A 23,416-nucleotide genomic window follows, 5' to 3' on the forward strand; every position below is an offset into this window, starting at 1 on the left:
AAAGTAAGTGATCTATTGTATTTCCTGCAAGAAAACTAGACTTTATGGAGAATATATCTGAGAAAGCTCGTTTCTTTTTTTTTTCTTTTTTTACCACTAACCGAAGAGACAACTCGTCAAAAGAGACATATAATCCCGAGTAGGAACTCCAGTTAAGAAGATCCCATTTACCTCCTGGTTGCTGAAGGTGCAGGAGATGGAGACCTGGGTACCACTCATCACCGTTTCCAGGTTACACTGACAGAACGAAGACTCCAGGCCGCCGGTGGAGGCGTTGTTCCCTGGAGGCGGACAGACAGGAACTACCGCGGCTCTCGAGTCCATTATCATTACCTTGATAATCAACACATGAACCCAAAACAGGTTTCGTCTATTCCAACGGAATGTCCGTCTGGGCTTTGTGGCCTTCATTTTCCTCTCCTCTTGTTGAAATATCTGTCGAGAATCTGGAGAATGTAGAAAATGTCCTCAGAGAGTCAAAAACATTCCTCCGAGGCGCTTGTTCAACATTGCACGCGGGGTGCCATTACCCAGATGAAGTGTCTCGTTCCAAGAATGAACCTTTTGGAAAAAGTCTTTGAAGATGATAGTATGCGTACACATGTATATGGCGTTCAAGAAACCCTCATCCTATGCATTGTAATCACCACTGGAGTTACGAGTGTTCGGTCGACGAAAGTTCGCCCCTAGATGAAGAACGCCAAACTAATATCTATACAACTGCGCAGACACATACCACCTCTTTTAGATTTTTCCCTCACTGTTAACACGAATCACGAACACCACTTTGCTTTCCCATTTGTAGAAGTCATTGAAGGTGGACGAGCGAGAGAGGGAGAGACAGGGCAGTCAGGGAGAACCGAAAGAGTCAGAGGCACAAGTATAGTAAGTCAGCCCATGGTGCAGATGTCCTGGGGTCCGATAGTGCCACACGGACGGAGCTGGGCACTCTGTCTCTTTATCTGGCCGGCTGAGGCATAGCTCGACGTCTGTTACCACACATCTGTGTGGCCCACCACGGCTGCGGCCTCAACCCTTTTCCTTGTTCACAAATAACCTCCATAGCTCTTCATAATGACCGGAAAATGATGAGATTCCGAAAACCGTGTCACGATGAGGTCATACAGAAGGAATTTTTATTTTAAATTACTCTTAGGGATGATTGGGGAACGAAACAATGACAAGAAAAATATGACATTCTGAGGATCGGCTAGAATGATATAATAATAGGTCTTTTGGCATTATTTCCTATGAAATGCCTGTTTCTTCCTCAGCATCAATGTATCACATCCCCCCCTGAACCCCCTCCGCCCCCCCCCCCCCCAAAGAAAATGGATAAGCTTATTTTGTTCAAATTGCCCAGAAGCTACGCATTCAATAGATGCTTAATCGTGCAGTTTAGGTCGCCCCTCGTATTTAAAAGCAAGAGTCCGTGGAAGCGTAAGGCGGGCTTCATCTTTTGCTGCTGCTCTCGTGACAGGTGCCCACGTCAAAATCATTCGCTTACTCGGGGAGTAAGCCTACGAACTACTATATTCTTGTTGTTGCTGTTGTTCTTGTTGGGGGGGAGAAGGGTAGGAAGCCTAAAAAGTTCTGCAAAAGATGTTTCGTGTTGATTTAAAAATACAGGAATTTTAGATAGGACATTTCTAATTCATTTATTAGGATAAAAAAGTGTAAAAAAATTATGGGCATGTTAAACAATACAGAAAAATTATTCCTAGTAAAACATAGCGTATTTATTTATCATAATTTTCGTTGATGAAACAAGTATCTATTTGACCGTAGGTTTATAGCACGTACCCTGAGTAAGCTGGAGGTCGAGTCACGCCTTGTTCTCCGTACGGTAGCCGGTGAAAAATACCCACAACTCCATGTTTCGTATTGCGTCACTTTTCATACTTTGAACGAAGTTAATCACAATCGACGCACGAGGTTTTTGTTATTTGAAAACGACATCTAGTATCAGGACTTCAACTTATCTAGATGGCGCAACATGTTCTGGGTTACCCAGTAAGCATTAGAAGTCATTATGCAATATTTTCTAATGTAAATTCCATGCTCTTTCATTATTCTATATCTATATATATATATATATATATATATATATATATATAAATATATATTATTATATATACATTCTTATATATTTGTGTGTGTGCATATATCAATGTAAAAGACCCATTAAAACACTGGTTTAAAGTAAGTTCTATACTTCGGTGGTCTTACTCCCACCCTTACCATATACTACTAGCAAACATATGTATACAGAAATTGTCTGAAAATTCGTAAAGTAACTAAGTCTACGGGCAGAACCAGCTCCGTTTCCGGAATCCCTTTTCACTCCCACCAGGGAATCCCTTTTCACTCCCACCCCCTTCGAAGGGTGGAGGAGGTAGGATGAAACCCGATTATAAACCGCCTTAGGGATCGCCACTATAACACTGCCAAGTTTCGTGCCCATCGGACCAGCCGTTTTGCCGTGATTGAATGACAGATGGACGGACAGGCATTACGCCCATTATAATATATATATATATATATATATATATATATATAATATATATATATATATATATATATTATTTATATATATATATATATATATATATATAATATATATATATATATAATATATATATATATATATATATATATATATATATATATATATATATATATATATATATATATATATATATATTATTATATATAATTATATATATATAGATATATTTATATATATATATATATATATATATATATATATATATATATGTGTGTGTGTGTGTGTGTGTGTATACATATACACATACTTGTATGTATATAGATATATATGCATACATTTACATTTAGTATATACATATGTATATGTATATATGTATATATATTATATTTTATTATATAATAAAACTCAAACATAGCATGTTAGGATAGTGTGAAGCTAAGGTAAGGTTATAAAGTATCACTATCCAAAACACACGCACACACGAACACACTAACACACACACACACACACACACACACACACACACATATATATATATATATATATATATATATATATATATATATATATATATATATATGTCAAATTAACGTAATTTATTGATTGTTTATTTTCTTAAATCAGCCTTGTAACTTAGTTTTAAGTGTTCTCTTATATTTAGTTCAGCAGCTGTATTGTTTTTACGTTAACGTAACGTTCAGTGTTTTTGCTCAGTGATTCCTCCTCTTGTTGAATTACCTAACTATCGTGTTAACGATTGTTTTTATTTTGTTTTCGAGTTGGAATGGAACTGTAGTGCTGTGAGTGAGAGGCCGGCCGAAAATAGTTCGGGCCTGTATAAGCTTCTGGACGTACGATCTTTTGTTGGCAGCCTTCCGGAGATTTATCTTACGCCTTTTTGGAGGAATACTCCGACGGACCTCCCTTGGAAGTGGTTTTCCGTAGATGTGCTGAGCCATCTACGGCATATGTGCATTGTGGAGTTTGATCACGGCTGTGATAGCGCAGGTTATCGTCACTTGCGACGCCTGTACTCTGATTCCCGCCGGAGGATTTGGCGGAAGACGTGGTCGTCGCTGTCCCGCCACGTAGGAGGCGTTACGCCAACCACTGTCCTGTCCGTCTTCAGCTGCTTGTCCAGGAGAGCTAAGGGCTCGTGAGGAGGCTCGTAGGGAGGCAATTGCCAGGTAAGAGGTGATTATCCCTGTGTTGTCCCTCGGAAATTATCTCGACCCCTGGTCTACTGGACAATTTGTGGCTCCCCCGTATAGCTGCTGGGAGGCTTGAAGCAACTTCCGTGAACTCCTGTGGCACTTCGTTATACGCGAGGATTTGCGTATTTAAATATCGATTATATTTGTATATATATGTATGTTGTATTGAGTTGTCGGTATTGGGTATTTACTGTCCCTCAGAATATTATTTGAATTTAGTTTAAGTTTAGTACCAACACTGTTAGGTAGGAGATTTAAGGTTTTCCTGTCTTTATTTTCTCTCAGTCTTCCTTCAATCTTATAATATAGAAGTTAGTGGTTTTTTTTTCATTATTGGGCCCGTAGTATTATTTGAGCCTTTGGCATGTTATGTCCTTTTCCTTTACTTTGTTAGGGTTAGCTTTCAGTATTAGGAGTCCTTGTGAGCTGTTTATTTGCTCCTTGTATTTTGTGTATTTAATGTTAAGTTTCCTCACAAGGCTTATTTAGTGTTAAGTGTATTTTGTAATTAAATATTGTTAATTTTGTTCTGGTGTTTTGTGTCCACATTCCTCATACCCTGTGTACTTCTTACTGCCTACGATCCCTGTGATTATTGAAATATAAAGAACCTGTATTACGGCAAAGGGGTCGTAACAATTTGGCGACCGTGACAGGATCGTAACGCAGGTGTGTCACAGAGTTTGGGTTTGTGGAGCAACTCTGGATAGGTTGCAATATTTAATTTGGTTTTGTTGCTTACCTTACTTTCCCCCCCGTAGGACATTCATTATGGAGGATTTTTGTTTTGACCCAGCCGAATTTTTGGCCTCTGTTGACTGTTTAAAATATCTTGCTATATTAAGTAAAGAGCATTTGAGGAGTTGTGCTCGTTGGTTAAATATTTCTTTTAGACCCACGGACACTAAGGCTCAGTTGTTGTTGTCTGTTAAGGCGATGGTGGCTCGTGGTATAGCCGAGGGGTGAGGATTGGCTAGGGATATGATTAGTGGAAGTTCTGATGATGAGAATTCTGTTGATGAGGTTAGTGTTAATCCTGGGCTATCACTATTTGAGGACCAACCCTCGTACTGGTGTTATTTATACTGGTCCAGGTAATTTAACTGTAAAAAACTGGAGTCTCTAATAATCCCTTTGTTGATGTAGAGCCAGAAGCCATTGCAACCTGTGACGAATCCTGAAAATGAGAACCTTAGCCTAATTTGTAAACGAATAGAGTTATTGAAGGTACAATTCGAGGAGAATGAGAGGGCGAGGCACCATGAGTTGGAAATGGCTAGAATTAACTTAGACTTGGCTAGGTTACGCGCTAACCCTGACTTTAACAGTACTCCCACCGGTCCTTCTGCCGATAGGTTTAACATGAGTGCGGCATTAAAGTTGTGCCTGTGTTTGATGAGGGTAACGTGCCTGAGTTCTTTAAGGCTTTTGAGCGGGTGGCCACTTAGGTTGTCTTGGCCCACTGAGATGTGGACTGTATTAATTCAATGCAGGTTAGTAGGTAAGGCCATTCGCCAATATAATGCTTTGGAAGAGAGTGTAGCCAGAGATTCTACTATAAAGTTAAGGCATTAATTCTCAAGGCGTATGACTTGGTCCCTGAGGCTTATCGTCTGAAATTTAGGAATTCTATGAAGCCTGATACTATGTCGTATGTGGGAGTATGCCCGTCTTAAGGAGGAGCAGTTTGACGACTGGGTAAAGAGTCGCCAGGTGGTCTCCTTCTCCTCCTTGAGGGAGCTGATGCTACTTGAGGAGTTTAAGAAAACTTGTAGTAAAGAACTTAGAATCACCTAGAGGAGGTAAAAGCATATAACATAAGTAAAGCTGCTCAGATAGCTGATGAGTTTGTGTTAACACACCGTGTAGGTAGTAAGTAGTTTTGGCCTCATCAGTCGTTAAATCCCAGCCTGCCAGGCCAAACAATAATAATTGGAGATCCAATAACCCCTTTAAAACAAAGGTTGAAGCTAGCCAGGGAAATAACCCGAGTGGAAGGAACACACGGGTGTTTTCCCAGAGTAATCAAAGTTCCAGTAATGTTGGTAGAGCTAGGGGAACTTGTTTTTTGGTGCCACGAGCAGGGTCACTTTCAAGCTCGGTGTCCTGCCCGGAGGAGGTATCTCCAGCGGAACGGAAGGGGAGGTAACAACAATGTCCCCATATCTTTGATTGCTAATGCCCCTACTACCCCTAATGCTGAAGTTGAGTGTTCCCCAGGAACTGAAGGAAGGGTTATGTTTAGTGGTAGTGGAGGTGAAATAAACCAATCGCCTACTAGCTCTCCTTTGTGACTTTTTGACAAAATAATAATTTGGCGTGGGCAAGTTTGGTTGGTTTGGTTGTAAGTAAAAGTTATCAGAGTGAACTTCTTTAAGGGAACACTGGGTCTGCTCGATCATTGGTGTTGTCAAAGGTTTTGAAGGATGTTGGTGAGCATTGCTGGAAATTATGTGGTCCTGGTGGGTTCCCTGATACAGTGGTTTTCTGCACCTTTGGTGGAGGTAGAGGCATTCTTACCCAGGGTATCACAAGGTGACAGAATGGCAGTGGTAGAAAAAGCTCCCTCCCTGGTATTGACGGCATTTTTGGGAAATTATATGTTGGATGCCCGAGGTTATGAATTATTCCCAATAGTGTCCGTAACTGCAAGTCCTGTGGCAATTACCACTCGAGCTTCTGCAAAGGCTGCTGCCGCCTTACAGAATGAGGATAATTTAAACTTTAGTAGTTTAGAGGTATAGGTAGAGAGACCCGGGTCTGTAGGTAGTAGTAGTAGTAGGTTTTATGAATAAAATATTTAATCCAGATTGTGACCGTGTAAGCTTTATTGAAGCTCAGAAGGCTGAATTCAATTATGAATTAGGAGGTACGGATGATTAACTAAACCAAGGTTCTGTGTGATTAGAGGTTTGTTGTATAGAGTTAGTCGTCCTGTGGATCACGGCTTGAACCAAACCTCTCGGGTAGAACAGATTGTGGTACCTTCAAAATATCAGAATGATGTCCTTATGTTTAGCTCATGAGGATTCCTTTTCTGGTCATTTTGGAGTTTGCAAAACCCATAGTAGATTGGCAAAGTATTTTTGGTGGCCAGGATTTGAAATCCTCGGTGAAGAAATTTGTAGGAAGTTGTGAAACATGTCAAGTGATGGGTAAACCTAATAAACCTATTCCTAAAGCCCCTTTGCATCCAATTCCTGCAATTGGGGATCCTTTTGCCGAGTTAGTTGTTGATGTGGTTGGGCCTTTGCCCCGAACTAAATCTGGATTTACTTATCTTTTGACTATAATGGACATGAGAGCGTCTAGGTTTCCTGAAGCTTTTCCTATGAGGAAAATTACATCCAAAGTAGTGTTTGAGAAACTAATAGAATTTTTTTCCAGGTATGGGTTGCCTCGTAAAATTCAAACTGATTGTGGCACTAATTTCACGAGCAAGGTATTTAAGGGTAAATGTGCTGAACTGGCCATTCAGCACATTACCAGTGTACCTTACCACCCAGAGAGTCAGGGCGTAGTGGAAAGGTTCCACCAAACCCTTAAGTCTATTCTAAAAAAGTACTGTTATGAGCAAGGCAAGGATTGGGATAAAGGTCTTCCCTTTGCTCTCTTTGCTATACGTAATCATCCCAATTCTTCCACAGGTGTAAGCTCCGTTGAGTTGATTTTTGGACATAAGGTATGGTGCGGGGTCCTCTAGAAATTTTCCATGAGTTGTGCTAGAGGTTAGTCATAAGAAAGTATTGAATGTGGGTGAGTACGTTGAGGACTTGAGAAGTAGATTATCAGCTGCCTGGAAATTTGCCCAGGATAATTTGGTGTTGTCTCAGGCCTCAATGAAGGAAAATTATGATAAGAAGAGTAAGGCACGTTCGTTTGAGCCTGGTGAGCTTGTTTTTGGTTTTGAGTACAGACTCTGACAATTTTCTGGAACCTAGGTATAAGGGGCCTTGGAAGGTACTTCGGAAATTGTTTGATGTCAATTATGAAGTGGAAGCTCCTGGGACCAAACGTAAGTGTCGGATATTTCACATTAATAGATTGAAATCTTACACAGTTGGTAGACTTGACCCCCTAGCTATAGTATATGAGCCAGTGTCTCCTAGGGTTGTTAGGAACCCACCGGTTTAGAAGAACCAGCCGACTTGTTTTGCCAGGTATCTTCAGATGCTCTTACAGTTAATATGCAAATTTGGAAACTTTAGAAAAGGGTTTGGAGCATCTGGAGGGTATTCAGAAGGATGACATGATAAAATTAATATCTTCTTTTTCAGACTTATTTCAGGCCTCTCCAGGTAGAACGACCTTGCTCCAACACGATGTTGATGTGGGCAGTGCTTCCCCAGTCAAACAAAGTCCTTATCGACTAAATCCAGAAAAACGTGATATTGTCGAGAAGGAGATAAAGTATATGTTGGAGCATGATTTAATTAGACCTTCGGTAAGTCCTTGGAGCTCACCTATTGTACTTGTTAAGAAAGCTGACGGGCAGTTTCGCATGTGTGTGGACTACCGCAAGGTCAATGCTAATACAAGAATGACTCTTTCCCTTTGCCTCGTATCGAGGACTGTCTTGATCGGATAGGACCTGCTAAGTTTATAACTAAATTGGATCTTTTAAAGGGGTATTGGCAGGTTCCCCTATCGGATCGAGCTCGTGAGATTTCCCGCTTTTGTTACGCCCTTTGGGCTTTACGAATGTAAGGTAATGCCCTTTGGGATGAAAAATGCAGCGTGTACCTTCCAGCGGTTGATGAACCGAGTTATATGTGGTCTGGAGGTACAGAAATTTATATAGATGATTTGGTTATTCACAGCAATGACTGGTGGACTCATTTGGTGAGGTTAAAGAAGGTATTTGAGGCCTTGAGAGCCGCTGGTCTTGTTGTAAATTTGAGTAAATGTGAATTTGGTAAAGCCAGGTTGGTTTGGGTCGGGTTACTCCTAAACAAGCTAACCTCGAGGCGCTATTAAATTTGCAAAGGCCGCGCAATGTTAGGGAGGTCCGGAGAATTTTAGGTATGTTGGGTTATTATAGGCGATTCATCCGGAACTTCTCTGACATTGCTCAGCCCCTTACTCAACTATTGCAGAAGGGACAAAAGTTTGTATGGTCTTCTCAATGTGAGGAATCTTTTTTAAAACTGAAAACTGTCTTGATGTCTAACCCCATTCTAATGTCTCCTGACTTTCAGAAACCGTTTATTGTGGCTGTAGATGCCAGTGATGTGGGTATAGGTGGAGTACTTTTTCAAAGACATGAAGATGGTGAAGTGCGTCCAGTATCCTACTTTAGTCGTAAGTTGCTGGATGCTGAGAGAAGGTATTCTACCTCCATCGAGAAGGAGGCACTAGCTTTATTCGTACCTTGGTTCATTTCAAACATATTTGTTTACTAATTTTTCCTTTCCGTAGAAAATTTGGACGGACCATAACCCTTTGGTGTTCATCGAAAGAATGAAAGGTTCTAACCAGAGGATTCTGCGTTGGGCTCTTCAGCTGCAGAGTTTGCCTTTAAGTATTAATTCATGTTTAAGGGTGTTGATAACTGTTTATTCCTGATGCCCCTTTCTAGGATGTAAGTCTGGTTATTTCACTCTTCTCAACCTCGCCCTTCTCATTTCTCCTTCGGGGTTTGTATTGAAATTATATTTAAGGTAGTCAATTTTAATCATGTTTAAAATGATGTATGGATTCGGGCTTTGTCTTAAGTCTGTTTCATTTATATGTTCCGAATTTTGCTTCACCTTATTGTTTTTCCCTTGCAGGATATTTTAGATTAAGTTCTATTTTTTTTTTTTCTTGCAGGATGTTTTAGATTAAGTTGTCTATATGGTTATCTTCTAGTATGTAATATGATTGTGGTACTAAAAAAAACTGTATTCTATTGAATAATTTTTTTTTTTGAGGGGAGGAAGGTGTCAAATTAACGTAATTTTATTGATTGTTTATTTTCTTAAATCAGCCTTGTACTTAGTTTTAAGTGTTCTCTTATATTTAGTTCAGCAGCTGTATTGTTTTTTTTACGTTAACGTAAACCGTTCAGTGTTTTTGCTCAGTGATTCCTCCTCTTGTTGTGAATTAACCTAACTATCGTGTTAACGATTGTTTTTATTTTGTTTTCGAGTTGGATGGAACTGTAGTGCTGTGAGTGGAGGCCGGCCGAAAATAGTTTCGGGCCTGTATAAGCTTCTGGACGTACGATCTTTTGTTGGCAGCCTTCCGGAGATTTATCTTACGCCTTTTGGAGGAATACTCCGACGGACCTCCCTTGGAAGTGTTTTCCGTAGATGTGCTGAGCATCTACGGCAATAGTGCATTGTGGAGTTTGATCACGGCTGTGATAGCGCAGGTTATCGTCACTTGCGACGCCTGTACTCCTGATTCCCGCCGGAGGATTTGCGGAAGACGTGGTCGTCGCTGTCCCGCCGCCACGTAGGAGGCGTTACGCCAACCACTGTCCTGTCCGTCTTCAGCTGCTTGTCCAGGAGAGCTAAGGGCTCGTGAGGAGGCTCGTAGGGAAGGCAATTGCCAGGTAAGAGGTGATTATCCTGTGTTGTCCCTCGGAAATTATCTCGACCCCTGGGTCTACCTGGACAATTTGTGGGCTCCCCCGTATAGCTGCTGGGAGGTTGAAGCAACTTCCGTGAACTCCTGTGCACTTCGTTATACGCGAGGATTTGCGTATTTAAATATCGATTATATTTGTATATATATGTATGTTGTATTGAGTTGTCGGTATTGGGTATTTACTGTCCCTCAGAATATTATTTGAATTTAGTTTTAAGTTTAGTACCAACACTGTTAGGTAGGAGATTTAAGGTTTTCCTGTCTTTATTTTCTCTAGTCTTGCCTTCAATCTTATAATTATAGGTTTAGTGGTTTTTTTTTTCATTATTGGGGGGCCCGCCCGTAGTATTATTTGAGCCTTTGGCATGTTATGTCCTTTCCTTTACTTTGTTAGGGTTAGCTTTCAGTATTAGGAGTCCTTGTGAGCTGTTATTTGCTCCTTGTATTTTGTGTATTTAATGTTAAGGTTCCTCACCAAGGCTTATTTAGTGTTAAGTTTATTTTGTAATTAAATATTGTTAATTTTGTTCTGGTGTTTTGTGTCCACATTCCTCATACCCTGTGTACTTTCTTACTGCCTACGATCCCTGTGATTATTGAAATATAAAGAACCTGTATTACGGCCAAAGGGGTCGTAACAATTTGGCGACCGTGACAGGATCGTACGCAGGTGTGCACAGAGTTTGGGTTTGTGGAGCAACTCTGGGATAGGTTGCAATATTTAATTTGGTTTTGTTGCTTACCTTACTTTCCCCCCCGTAGGACATTCATTATGGAGGATTTTGTTTTTGACCCAGCCGAATTTTTGGGCTCTGTTGACTGTTTAAAATATCTTGCTATATTAAGTAAAGAGCATTTGAGGAGTTGTGCTCGTTGGTTAAATATTTCTTTTAGACCCACGGACACTAAGGCTCAGTTGTTGTTGTCTGTTAAGGCGATGGTGGCTCGTGGTATAGCCGAGGGTGAGGATTTGGCTAGGGATATGATTAGTGGAAGTTCTGATGATGAGAATTCTGTTGAGGAGGTTAGTGTTAATCCTGGGCTATCACTATTTGAGGACCATCCTCGTACTGGTGTTATTTATACTGGTCCAGGTAATTTAACTGTAAAAACTGGAGTCTCTAATAATCCCTTTGTTGATGTAGAGCCAGAGCCATTGCAACCTGTGACGAATCCTGAAAATGAGAACCTTAGCCTAATTTGTAAACGAATAGAGTTATTGAAGGTACAATTCGAGGAGAATGAGAGGGCGAGGCACCATGAGTTGGAAATGGCTAGAATTAACTTAGACTTGGCTAGGTTACGCGCTAACCCTGACTTTAACAGTACTCCCACCGGTCCTTCTGCCGATAGGTTTAACATGAGTGCGGCATTAAAGTTGGTGCCTGTGTTTTGATTGAGGGTAACGTGCCTGAGTTCTTTAAGGCTTTGAGCGGGTGGCCACTAGGTTGTCTTGGCCACTGATGTGGACTGTATTAATTCAATGCAGGTTAGTAGGTAAGGCCATTCGCCAATATAATGCTTTGGAAGAGAGTGTAGCCAGAGATTACTATAAGTTAAGGCATTAATTCTCAAGGCGTATGACTTGGTCCCTGAGGCTTATCGTCTGAAATTTAGGAATTCTATGAAGCCTGATACTAATGTCGTATGTGGAGTATGCCCGTCTTAAGGAGGAGCAGTTTGACGACTGGGTAAAGAGTCGCGCCAGGTGGTCTCCTTCTCCTCCTTGAGGAGCTGATGCTACTTGAGGATTTAAGAAAACTTGTAGTAAAGAACTTAGAATTCACCTAGAGGAGGTAAAAGCATATAACATAAGTAAAGCTGCTCAGATAGCTGATGAGTTTGTGTTAACACACCGTGTAGGTAGTAGTAGTTTTTGGCTCATCAGTCGTTAAATCCCAGCCTGCCAGGCCAAACAATAATAATTGGAGATCCAATAACCCCTTTAAACAAAGGTTGAAGCTAGCCAGAAATAACCCGAGTGGAAAGGAACACACGGGTGTTTTCCCAGAGTAATCAAAGTTCCAGTAATGTTGATAGAGCTAGGGGAACTTGTTTTTGGTGCCACGAGCAGGGTCACTTTCAAGCTCGGTGTCCTGCCCGGAGGAGGTATCTCCAGCGGAACGGAAGGGGAGGTAACAACAATGTCCCCATATCTTTGATTGCTAATGCCCCTACTACCCCTAATGCTGAAGTTGAGTGTTCCCCAGGAACTGAAGGAAGGGTTATGTTTAGTGGTAGTGGAGGTGAAATAAACCAATCGCCTACTAGCTCTCCTTTGTGACTTTTTGACAAAATATATTTGGCGTGGCAGTTTGGTGTTGATAGTAAAGTTATCAGAGTGAACTTCTTAAGGGACACTGGGTCTGCTCGATCATTGGTGTTGTCAAAGGTTTTGAAGGATGTTGGTGAGCATTCTGGAAATTATGTGTCCTGGGTGGGTTCCTGATACAGTGGTTTCTGCACCTTTGGTGGAGGTAGAGGCATTCTTCCCAGGGTATCACAAGGTGACAGAATTGGCAGTGGTAGAAAAGCTCCCCATCCCTGGTATTGACGGCATTTTGGGAAATTATATGTTGGATGCCCGAGGTTATGAATTATTGTTCCCAATAGTGTCCGTAACTGCAAGTCCTGTGGCAATTACCACTCGAGCTTCTGCAAAGGCTGCTGCCGCCTTACAGAATGAGGATAATTTAAACTTTAGTAGTTTAGAGGTAGAGGTAGAGAGACCCGGGTCTGTAGGTAGTAGTTAGTAGTAGTTTTATGAATAAAATATTTAATCCAGATTGTGACCGTGTAAGCTTTATTGAAGCTCAGAAGGCTGAATTCAATTATGAATTAGGAGGTACGGATGATTTAACTAAACAAGGTTCTGTGTGATTAGAGGTTTGTTGTATAGAGTTAGTCGTCCTGTGGATCACGGCTTGAACCAAACCTCTCGGGTAGAACAGATTGTGGTACCTTCAAAATATCAGAATGATGTCCTTAGTTTAGCTCATGAGGATTCCTTTTCTGGTCATTTTGGAGTTTGCAAAACCCATAGTAGATTGGCAAAGTATTTTTGGTGGCCAGGATTGAAATCCTCGGTGAAGAAATTTGTAGGAAGTTGTGAAACATGTCAAGTGTATGGGTAACCTAATAAACCTATTCCTAAAGCCCCTTTGCATCCAATTCCTGCAATTGGGGATCCTTTTGCCGATTGTTAGTTGTTGATGTGGTTGGGTGGCCTTTGCCCCGAACTAAATCTGGATTTACTTATCTTTTGACTATAATGGACAGAGCGTCTAGGTTTCCTGAAGCTTTTCCTATGAGGAAAATTACATCCAAAGTAGTGTTTGAGAAACTAGTAGAATTTTTTTCCAGGTATGGTTGCCTCGTAAAATTCAAACTGATTGTGGCACTAATTTCAAGAGCAAGGTATTTAAGGGTAAATGTGCTGAACTGGCCATTCAGCACATTACCAGTGTACCTTTCCACCCAGAGAGTCAGGGCGTAGTGGAAAGGTTCCACCAAACCCTTAAGTCTATTCTGAAAAAGTACTGTTATGAGCAAGGCGAGGATTGGGATAAAGGTCTTCCCTTTGCTCTCTTTGCTATACGTAATCATCCAATTCTTCCAGGTGTAGCTCCATTTGAGTTGATTTTTGGACATAAGGTTACGTGGTCCTCTAGAAATTTTCCATGAGTTGCTAGAGGTTAGTCATAAGAAAGTATTGAATGTGGGTGAGTACGTTGAGGACTTGAGAAGTAGATTATCAGCTGCCTGGAAAGTTTGCCCAGGATAATTTGGTGTTGTCTCAGGCCTCAATGAAGGAAAATTATGATAAGAAAAGTAAGGCACGTTCGTTTGAGCCTGGTGAGCTTCTTTTGGTTTTGAGCACAGACTGACAATTTTCTGGAACCTAGGTATAAAGGGGCCTTGGAGGTACTTCGGAAATTGTCTGATGTCAATTATGAAGTGGAAGCTCCTGGGACCAAACGTAAGTGTCGGATATTCACATTAATAGATTGAAAATCTTACACAGTTGGTAGACTTGACCCCTCAGCTATAGTATATGAGCCAGTGTCTCTAGTGTTAGAACCCACGTTAGAAGAACCACCGACTTGTTTTGCCAGGTATCTTCAGATGCTCTTACAGTTAATATGCAAAAATTTGAAACTTTAGAAAAGGGTTTGGAGCATCTGGAGGGTATTCAGAAGGATGACATGATAAAATTAATATCTTCTTTTTCAGACTTATTTCAGGCCTCTCCAGGTAGAACGAACCTTGCTCCAACACGATGTTGATGTGGGCAGTGCTTCCCCAGTCAAAACAAAGTCCTTATCGACTAAATCCAGAAAAAACGTGATATTGTCGAGAAGGAGATAAAGTATATGTTGGAGCATGATTTAATTAGACCTTCGGTAAGTCCTTGGAGCTCACCTATTGTACTTGTTAAGAAAGCTGACGGGCAGTTTTCGCATGTGTGTGGACTACCGCAAGGTCAATGCTAATACAAAGAATGACTCATTTCCCTTTGCCTCGTATCGAGGACTGTCTTGATCGGATAGGACCTGCTAAGTTTTACTAACAAATTGGATCTTTTAAAGGGGTATTGGCAGGTTCCCCTATCGGATCGAGCTCGTGAGATTTCCGCTTTTGTTACGCCCTTTGGGCTTTACGAATGTAAGGTAATGCCCTTTGGGATGAAAAATGCGCGTGTACCTTCCAGCGGTTGATGAACCGAGTTATATGTGGTCTGGAGGGTACAGAAATTTATATAGATGATTTGGTTATTCACAGCAATGACTGGCGGACTCATTTGGTGAGGTTAAAGAAGGTATTTGAGGCCTTGAGAGCCGCTGGTCTTGTTGTAAATTTGAGTAAATGTGAATTTGGTAAGCCAAGGTGTGTTATCTAGGGCACGAGGTTGGTTTGGGTCGGGTTACTCCTAACAAGCTAACCTCGAGGCTCTATTAAATTTGCAAAGGCCGCGCAATGTTAGGGAGGTCCGGAGAATTTTAGGTATGTTGGGTTATTATAGGCGATTCATCCCCGGAACTTCTCTGACATTGCTCAGCCCCTTACTCAACTATTGCAGAAGGGACAAAAGTTTGTATGGTCTTCTCAATGTGAGGAATCTTTTTTAAAACTGAAAACTGTCTGATGTCTAACCCCATTCTAATGTCTCCTGACTTTCAGAAACCGTTTATTGTGGCTGTAGATGCCAGTGATGTGGGTATAGGTGGAGTACTTTTCAAAGACATGAAGATGGTGAAGTGCGTCCAGTATCCTACTTTAGTCGTAAGTTGCTGGATGCTGAGAGAAGGTATTTTACCATCGAGAAGGAGGCACTAGCTTTAATTCGTACCTTGGTTCATTTCAAACATATGTTCTAATTTTTTCTTTCCCCGTAGAAATTTGGACGGACCATAACCCTTTGGTGTTCATCGAAAGAATGAAAGGTTCTAACCAGAGGATTCTGCGTGGGCTCTTCAGCTGCAGGAGTTTCCTTTAAGTATTAAGCATGTTAAGGGTGTTGATAACTGTATTCCTGATGCCCTTTCTAGGATGTAAGTCTGGTTATTTCTCTTCTCACCTCGCCCTTCTCATTTCTCCTTCGGGGTTTGTATTGAAAATTATATTTAAGGTAGTCAATTTTAATCATGTTTAAAATGATGTATGGATTCGGGCTTTGTCTTAAGTCTGTTTCATTATGTTCCGAATTTTGCTTCACCTTATTGTTTTTCCCTTGCAGGATATTTTAGATTAAGTTCTATTTTTTTTTTCCTTGCACGGTATGTTTTAGATTAAGTTGTCTATATGGTTATCTTCTAGTATGTAATATGATTGTGGTACTAAAAAAATGTATTCTATTTGAATAATTTTTTTTTTTGAGGGGAGGAAGGTGTCAAATTAACGTAATTTATTGATTGTTTATTTTCTTAAATCAGCCTTGTAACTTAGTTTTAAGTGTTCTCTTATATTTAGTTCAGCAGCTGTATTGTTTTTACGTTAACGTAACGTTCAGTGTTTTTGCTCAGTGATTCCTCCTCTTGTTGTGAATTACCTAACTATCGTGTTAACGATTGTTTTTATTTTGTTTTCGAGTTGGAATGGAACTGTAGTGCTGTGAGTGGAGGCCGGCCGAAAATAGTTCGGGCCTGTATAAGCTTCTGGACGTACGATCTTTTGTTGGCAGCCTTCCGGAGATTTATCTTACGCCTTTTTGGAGGAATACTCCGACGGACCTCCCTTGGAAGTGGTTTTCCGTAGATGTGCTGAGCCATCTACGGCATATGTGCATTGTGGAGTTTGATCACGGCTGTGATAGCGCAGGTTATCGTCACTTGCGACGCCTGTACTACCTGATTTCCCGCCGGAGGATCTATTTGGCGAAGACGTGGTCGTCGCTGTCCCGCCACGTAGGAGGCGTTACGCCAACCACTGTCCTGTCCGTCTTCAGCTGCTTGTCCAGGAGAGCTAAGGGCTCGTGAGGAGGCTCGTAGGGAGGCAATTGCCAGGTAAGAGGTGATTATCCTGTGTTGTCCCTCGGAAATTATCTCGACCCCTGGGTCTACCTGGACAATTTGTGGCTCCCCCGTATAGCTGCTGGGAGTTGAAGCAACTTCCGTGAACTCCTGTGCACTTCGTTATACGCGAGGATTTGCGTATTTAAATATCGATTATATTTGTATATATATGTATGTTGTATTGAGTTGTCGGTATTGGGTATTTACTGTCCCTCAGAATATTTGAATTTAGTTTTAAGTTTAGTACCAACACTGTTAGGTAGGAGATTTAAGGTTTTCCTGTCTTTCTTTTCTCTAGTCTTCCTTCAATCTTATAATTATAGGTTAGTGGTTTTTTTTCATTATTGGGCCCGTAGTATTATTTGAGCCTTTGGCATGTTATGTCCCTTTCCTTTACTTTGTTAGGGTTAGCTTTCAGTATTAGGAGTCCTTGTGAGCTGTTATTTGCTCCTTGTATTTTGTGTATTTAATGTTAAGGTTCCTCACAAGGCTTATTTAGTGTTAAGTGTATTTTGTAATTAAATATGTTAATTTTGTTCTGGTGTTTTGTGTCCACATTCCTCATACCCTGTGTACTTTCTTACTGCCTACGATCCTGTGATTATTGAAATATAAAGAACCTGTATTACGGCCAAAGGGGTCGTAACATATATATATATATATATATATATATATATATATATATATATATATATATATATATATATATATATTTACTTTGCCGAATTCAGATGAATTTAGCTCTTAAGCTGCAATGCACAATACCCTCATGGTCGCAGCAAAGTAATTAGCATATCATTTCCCTCAAGGCTGCATGCATAAACTTCGATTGATTCCGCCCAACGAGAGGCTGGGTATTGACGACAGCGAGCTACATTTTATCAGACTCCGCCTAGTTTAGGGATAACGCCCCCCCCAGGGGGGGTAAGTAACCCTATGGGAACAGAACAAGTGCACTGGAGACTAGACAGACACCCTCCTACAACTCCAGGACATAGTTATAATGATCCGATCGACTTCTCAGGCATAGATATCGACCTTTTATTCGTTTATTTTCTAATTCTTTTTTTTTTTTCTTTTTTTTGTTTTTCTTTTTAATTTTTGTAGCAGTTGGTTAATACTCCCAGTGCCCCATGAAGGCGACGTCCTAAGGCGGGCGAACAGCGAATAGTCTTCGGTGATAGAAGTCTGCTCTGAGAGTAGTCATTTAGTGTCTACTGCACCGGGGCCACGGCGTCTCTTTTTTCTTTTTCGAAGCAGTTGGTTTAAAGGCGACCGAGAAAATGTTTATATCAGTGATGTTTATGATTATTTTCGTCGGAACTGTTATTTGGCACTTTGCTTAACTTTCGTCGCTGCCAGTGTCAAATTTATATGAAAAATTTATAACGAAAGGAATCGGACAGTGGTGCAAGGATTGGTTGAGAAACGCAGTAAAAGTCCGTGGAAAAAAAAATCTGGTACTACATTAGACAGATACCAATAAAGGCAGCGCCATTAAATACAAATTTAGGACGTAGAAGAAAACAAAATCACGGAACCAGTTAATGAACTTAGTTTACGACGCCCGATAGACACCGGACTTTGATTGTGAAAAAGTGCGGAAACTTTCAAATGAGCGAAATTTTCCATTCCTCCCAAGAATGCTGTGAGTACGAATATGAGGACCATTCTGTCGTTACAGCTTGTCGCTTTTCAGCTCGCTGCTGTTGCGACAGAAGGAGATGTCGTCAGTGCGATCAAAGACGAGGAAAGGAAAGTCGTTGTTGCAAAATGCCCGTCTCTCACGTCTGGAGTAGACGACGATGCCAACTCCTTTTGCGAATGCTTGTCGACCCCCTTGCCTGCAAGTCGAGAATCTGTCCAAATTAAGTGCAGTTTCAACAACACTGAGGTGATTTATTTACGTACGCACATACACACACACACACACATATATATATCATATATATATATATATATATATATATATATATATATATATATATATATATAGTATATATATATATATCGTATATATATATATATATATATATATATATATATATATATATATATATATATATATATATAGTTTTACTTTTTCGTTTCTGCCTTCAGTTTTACTCTAGACTTTCCTCTGGCAGGTTAGCTTCTGTCTTTATTTATTTATTTATTTACATATATATTTTTTAACAAAACCTTGTGAATAAACCTCGATTAATTGTAAATTATTGCGTAATTTTATCGTAAGAGTTTTTTTTTAATATAACTTATTGTATTTTCACGTAGCTTATTGTGTGTTTTAAGTATAATTTCCTGTTAAGTTAACTTAGCCCTATAGGTAACTACTATTTTTTTTTTTTTATTTTTTGAAAGTTTTTTTAAAATTTATATATGTATATATATATATATATATATATATATATATATATATATATATATATATATATATATTACCATCGGCTTTTCCAATAAAAGATGGCTTCTACTTAGTAAGGTACGTACCACAAAGTGCATTGCATCGTAATAACAGAAAAGCCAGCAAGCTCATGCACAAGGTATCAATAAATGCACCGATTCGTAAATACAAAGTTCTGAAACATCTGAGAGCAAAATATAGCTAGAAATGAAGTTTGTTGGGTAAATATCTCAACTTTCGAGAAGATTTGTTGTGATTTCATTATCAATTGTGATTGGTTTGCTTCACGTCAATTTGGAGCGCCTCAGTGGCGTGATCGGTATGGTCTTGGCCTGCTACCTTGGTGGCCGCTAGTTCGGTTCTCGGGCATTCCATTGAGGTGTGAGAGATGTGTATTTCTGGTGACAGAAGTTCACTCTCGACGTGGTGCGGAAGTCACGTAAAGCCGTTGATCCCGTTGCTGAATAACCACTGGTTCCTTGCAACGTAAAAACACCACACAAACAAACAAACAAACTATTATCGACAGAAAAACTCCTCAAATCCTCAAATTTCGTCTTTAAGATAAGCCCATGGTTTAATGATGCATGTAAGCTTGCTTACTATGAACGACAATCTTATCATATATGGAGGAGTAATTGATTGTCTTTATTGTAGTGTCATTTTACTGAGGTTAAAGTTCAGGTCAGGTATTCACTCCATGAATGCTGAGAACATTATACTAATATGACCTGCGACAGAGAGGAACCTGCAAGAAAGATAGACAAAAATAAATAAAATGGCTTAATGCAGCTGAAGCGGAGATCTCTTTAATGTTCAGCACTAACAGAGGGTTTCCATCTCAATAATAATAATAATAATAATAATAATAATAATAATAATAATAATAATAATAATAATAATAATAATAATAATAATAATAATAATAATAATAATGTAAATCTATTTAAGTATCTTATTATATATACATAACTGTGGATTTATTTCTCCATTTCAAAACTCGTTACAAAAATTTTAATAATAATAATAATAATAATAATAATAATAATAATAATAATAATAAATAATAATAATAATTAATATATAATAATAATTTAATAATAATAATAATAATAATAATAATATTAATAATAATTAATAATAATAATAATAATAATTAATAATAATAATAATAATAATTAATATTAATAATAATGAATCAATAATAATTAATAATAATTAATAATAATTATAATAATTAATAATAATAATAATAAATAATTTAAAATAATAATTGAATAATAATAATAATTGATAATAATAATAATTAATAATAATAATTAATTAATAATAATAATAATTAATTAATAATAATAATAATTAATAATAATAATAATAATAATTAATAATATAAATAATAATTAATAATAATAATAATAATGGTAATAATAATAATAATAATTAAATAATAATAATAATTAATTAATAATAATAATAATTAAAATAATAATAATATTAATTAATAATAATAATAATAATAATAATAATTAAGTAATAATAATAATAATTAATAATATCAAGATTATCACTCATTGATGTCGCAATACCATGGGAAACAGAACTGAAGAGAAAGAAAGGGAAAAAATTGATAAGTATCAAGACCAAAAAATAGAAATAAGAAGGATATGGAATATGCCAGTGGAAATTGTGCCCTTAATCATAGGAACACTAGCACGATCCCAAGATCCCTGAAAAGGATCTGGAAAAACTAGAGGCTGAAGTATCTCCAGGACTCTTGCAGAAGAGTGTGATCCTAGGAACGGCGCACATAGTAAGAAAAGTGATGGACTCCTAAGGAGGCAGGATGCAACCCGGAACCCCACACTATAAATACCACCCAGTCGAATAAGATGACTGTGATAGAAAAAAATAATAATAATAATAGTAATTTTTTTTGCTGGGAAAAACTCTCTATGAAGAGAGTTCCTAAAATGTACTAAAGGTTGTCCACAATGATGTAATGATAAAAGCCCGTGTAAAATTTTATAAAAGCTTTCGAACCCTTCTGAGTTCATCTTCAATCCAACCCAGGGAAGGGTTCGAAATTTAACGCGACCTTTTAACAATTTTATTATTGTGGACCCATTCATGAAAAAATAAAATAATAATAATATAAAAATAAATAATTAAATAATAATAATAAAATTAATAATAATAATAAGTAATAGAATAATAAATAATAATAATTGAATTAATAAATTAATTAATCGTTAAATAAAGTTAATAATTAATAATTTAATAATTAATAATTAATAATTAATAAATTAATAATTAATAATTGAATAATTAAAAATTCATTAATTAATTAATAATTAATTAATTCAATTAATTAATTAACTTAATTAATTTAATTAATTAACTTAATTAATAATTAATAAGTAATAATTAACTAATTAATAATTAATAATTAATAATTAATTAATTAATTAAATAATTAAATAAATAATAAAAAAATGAATAAATAAAAATAATTAAATAATAAATAATAAATAATAAATAATAATAATAAAATAATTAATAATGAATAATTAATTAATTCAATAATTGAATAATTAATAATTAATAATTACTAATTAATAATTAATAAGTTAATAATTAATAATTAATAATTTAATAATTAAATGAATTAATAATTGAATAATTTTAATTAAGAATTAACTTAATTAATAATTAAAATTTAAAAATAATTCAATCCATTTAATCTTAATTAATTAAATTAAGTTAATTAATAATTAAATTAATTAAGTTAATTAATTAAGTAATTAATTAATTAATTAATTAATTACTTGAATTAATTAATAATTACTTAATTAATTAATCAATTAATTAAATTAATTAATTAATTAATTAATTCTAATTAAAATTCAATTAATCTTTCAATAATTGAATGAATTAATAAGTTCAAAATTAATGTTAATTAATTAATTAATTAATTAAGTAATAAATTTTAATAAATTCAAATACTTTCTAAACTAAATCAATAAACTAAATAATACTTAAATCAATAACTAAAAATAAATTAATAATAAATTGAATAATAATTAATAATAATTAAAATAACTTAATTAAGTCAATTAATAATAAATTAATAATCAATTTTAATTGTAATTAATAAATTAACTTAATTAATTAATAAATTAATAATAATTAATTAATTAATTAATAATTAATTAATAATTTTAATAATTCATTAATTACTTAATTAATGAATAATTAATTAATCAACTAATTAAGTCAATTAATTACATAAATAAAATAATTAATAATTAATAATAATAATAATAAGTAATTAATAATTAACTAATAATTGAAAATTAATAATAATTAATAACTTAATCCTTAATCTTATAACATTAATAATTAATAATTAATAATTCAATAATTAATTTTTAAAAAAAAACAATTAAAAAAAAAATTTTAACTTTTTAAAATAAATTTAATAATTGAATAAATTAATTTAATTAATTAAAATTAATAATTTAATAATAAGTAATTAATTAATTAATAATTAATTAATTAATTAACTAATTAATTAATTAATGTAATAATAATTAATAACATTAATTAAATAAGTTAATAATTGGAAAGAAATAATTAATAATTAATTAATCACTTAATTCAATTAACTTAATTCCTTAATAAGTAATTAATAATTAATTAAAAATTAATTAATTAATTAAATAATTAATAATAATTAATAATTAACATAACTAATTGAATAAGTGAATTAATAAAGTTAATAATTTAATTAATAATTAATTAAATAATTAATAATAATTAATAACTTAATAAGAATTAATAATTTAATTAATAATTAATTCAATTAATTAATAATAATTAATTAATTAATAACTTAATTAAGTAATTAATAAGTAATTAACTAATTAATGTAATTAATATTAAGTAATCTTTAATTAATAATTAATTAATAATTAATAATAATTAAATTAAAATTAATTAATAATTAATAATAATTAATAATAATTGTAATAATTAATAATGAATTAATAATAATTAATAAAATAATTAATTAATAATTAATTAATAATTAATTTAATAATCAATTGAATAATTAATTTAATTAATAATTAATTAATAATTTAATAATAATTAATAACTAATTAATAATAATTAATAATTAATTAAAATTAATAATTAATTAAATTAA

The 23,416-nt window shown here is 36.0% G+C and overlaps 2 protein-coding genes across 2 annotated transcripts in view; one reads left to right on the forward strand and one right to left on the reverse strand.

Moving 5' to 3' along the window:
• Nucleotides 1-970, reverse strand: part of LOC135201953 (uncharacterized) — a 16,527-nt gene extending 15,557 nt beyond the window's left edge. Inside the window, exon 1 of the mRNA XM_064231233.1 lies at nt 172-970. Within this exon, the coding sequence (XP_064087303.1) occupies nt 172-411 (240 nt within the window). The 5' untranslated portion in view covers nt 412-970. The remainder of the gene's footprint in view (nt 1-171) is intronic.
• Nucleotides 971-18,059: 17,089 nt separating this feature from the next.
• The window catches only part of LOC135202212 (uncharacterized), a 103,297-nt gene continuing 97,940 nt past the window's right edge, over nt 18,060-23,416 (forward strand). The window contains exon 1 of the mRNA XM_064231468.1: nt 18,060-18,702. Within this exon, the coding sequence (XP_064087538.1) occupies nt 18,469-18,702 (234 nt within the window). The 5' untranslated portion in view covers nt 18,060-18,468. The remainder of the gene's footprint in view (nt 18,703-23,416) is intronic.

This window comes from Macrobrachium nipponense, chromosome 30 (genome assembly GCF_015104395.2).
Source record: "Macrobrachium nipponense isolate FS-2020 chromosome 30, ASM1510439v2, whole genome shotgun sequence".
In the NCBI taxonomy this organism is placed as follows: domain Eukaryota; kingdom Metazoa; phylum Arthropoda; class Malacostraca; order Decapoda; family Palaemonidae; genus Macrobrachium; species Macrobrachium nipponense.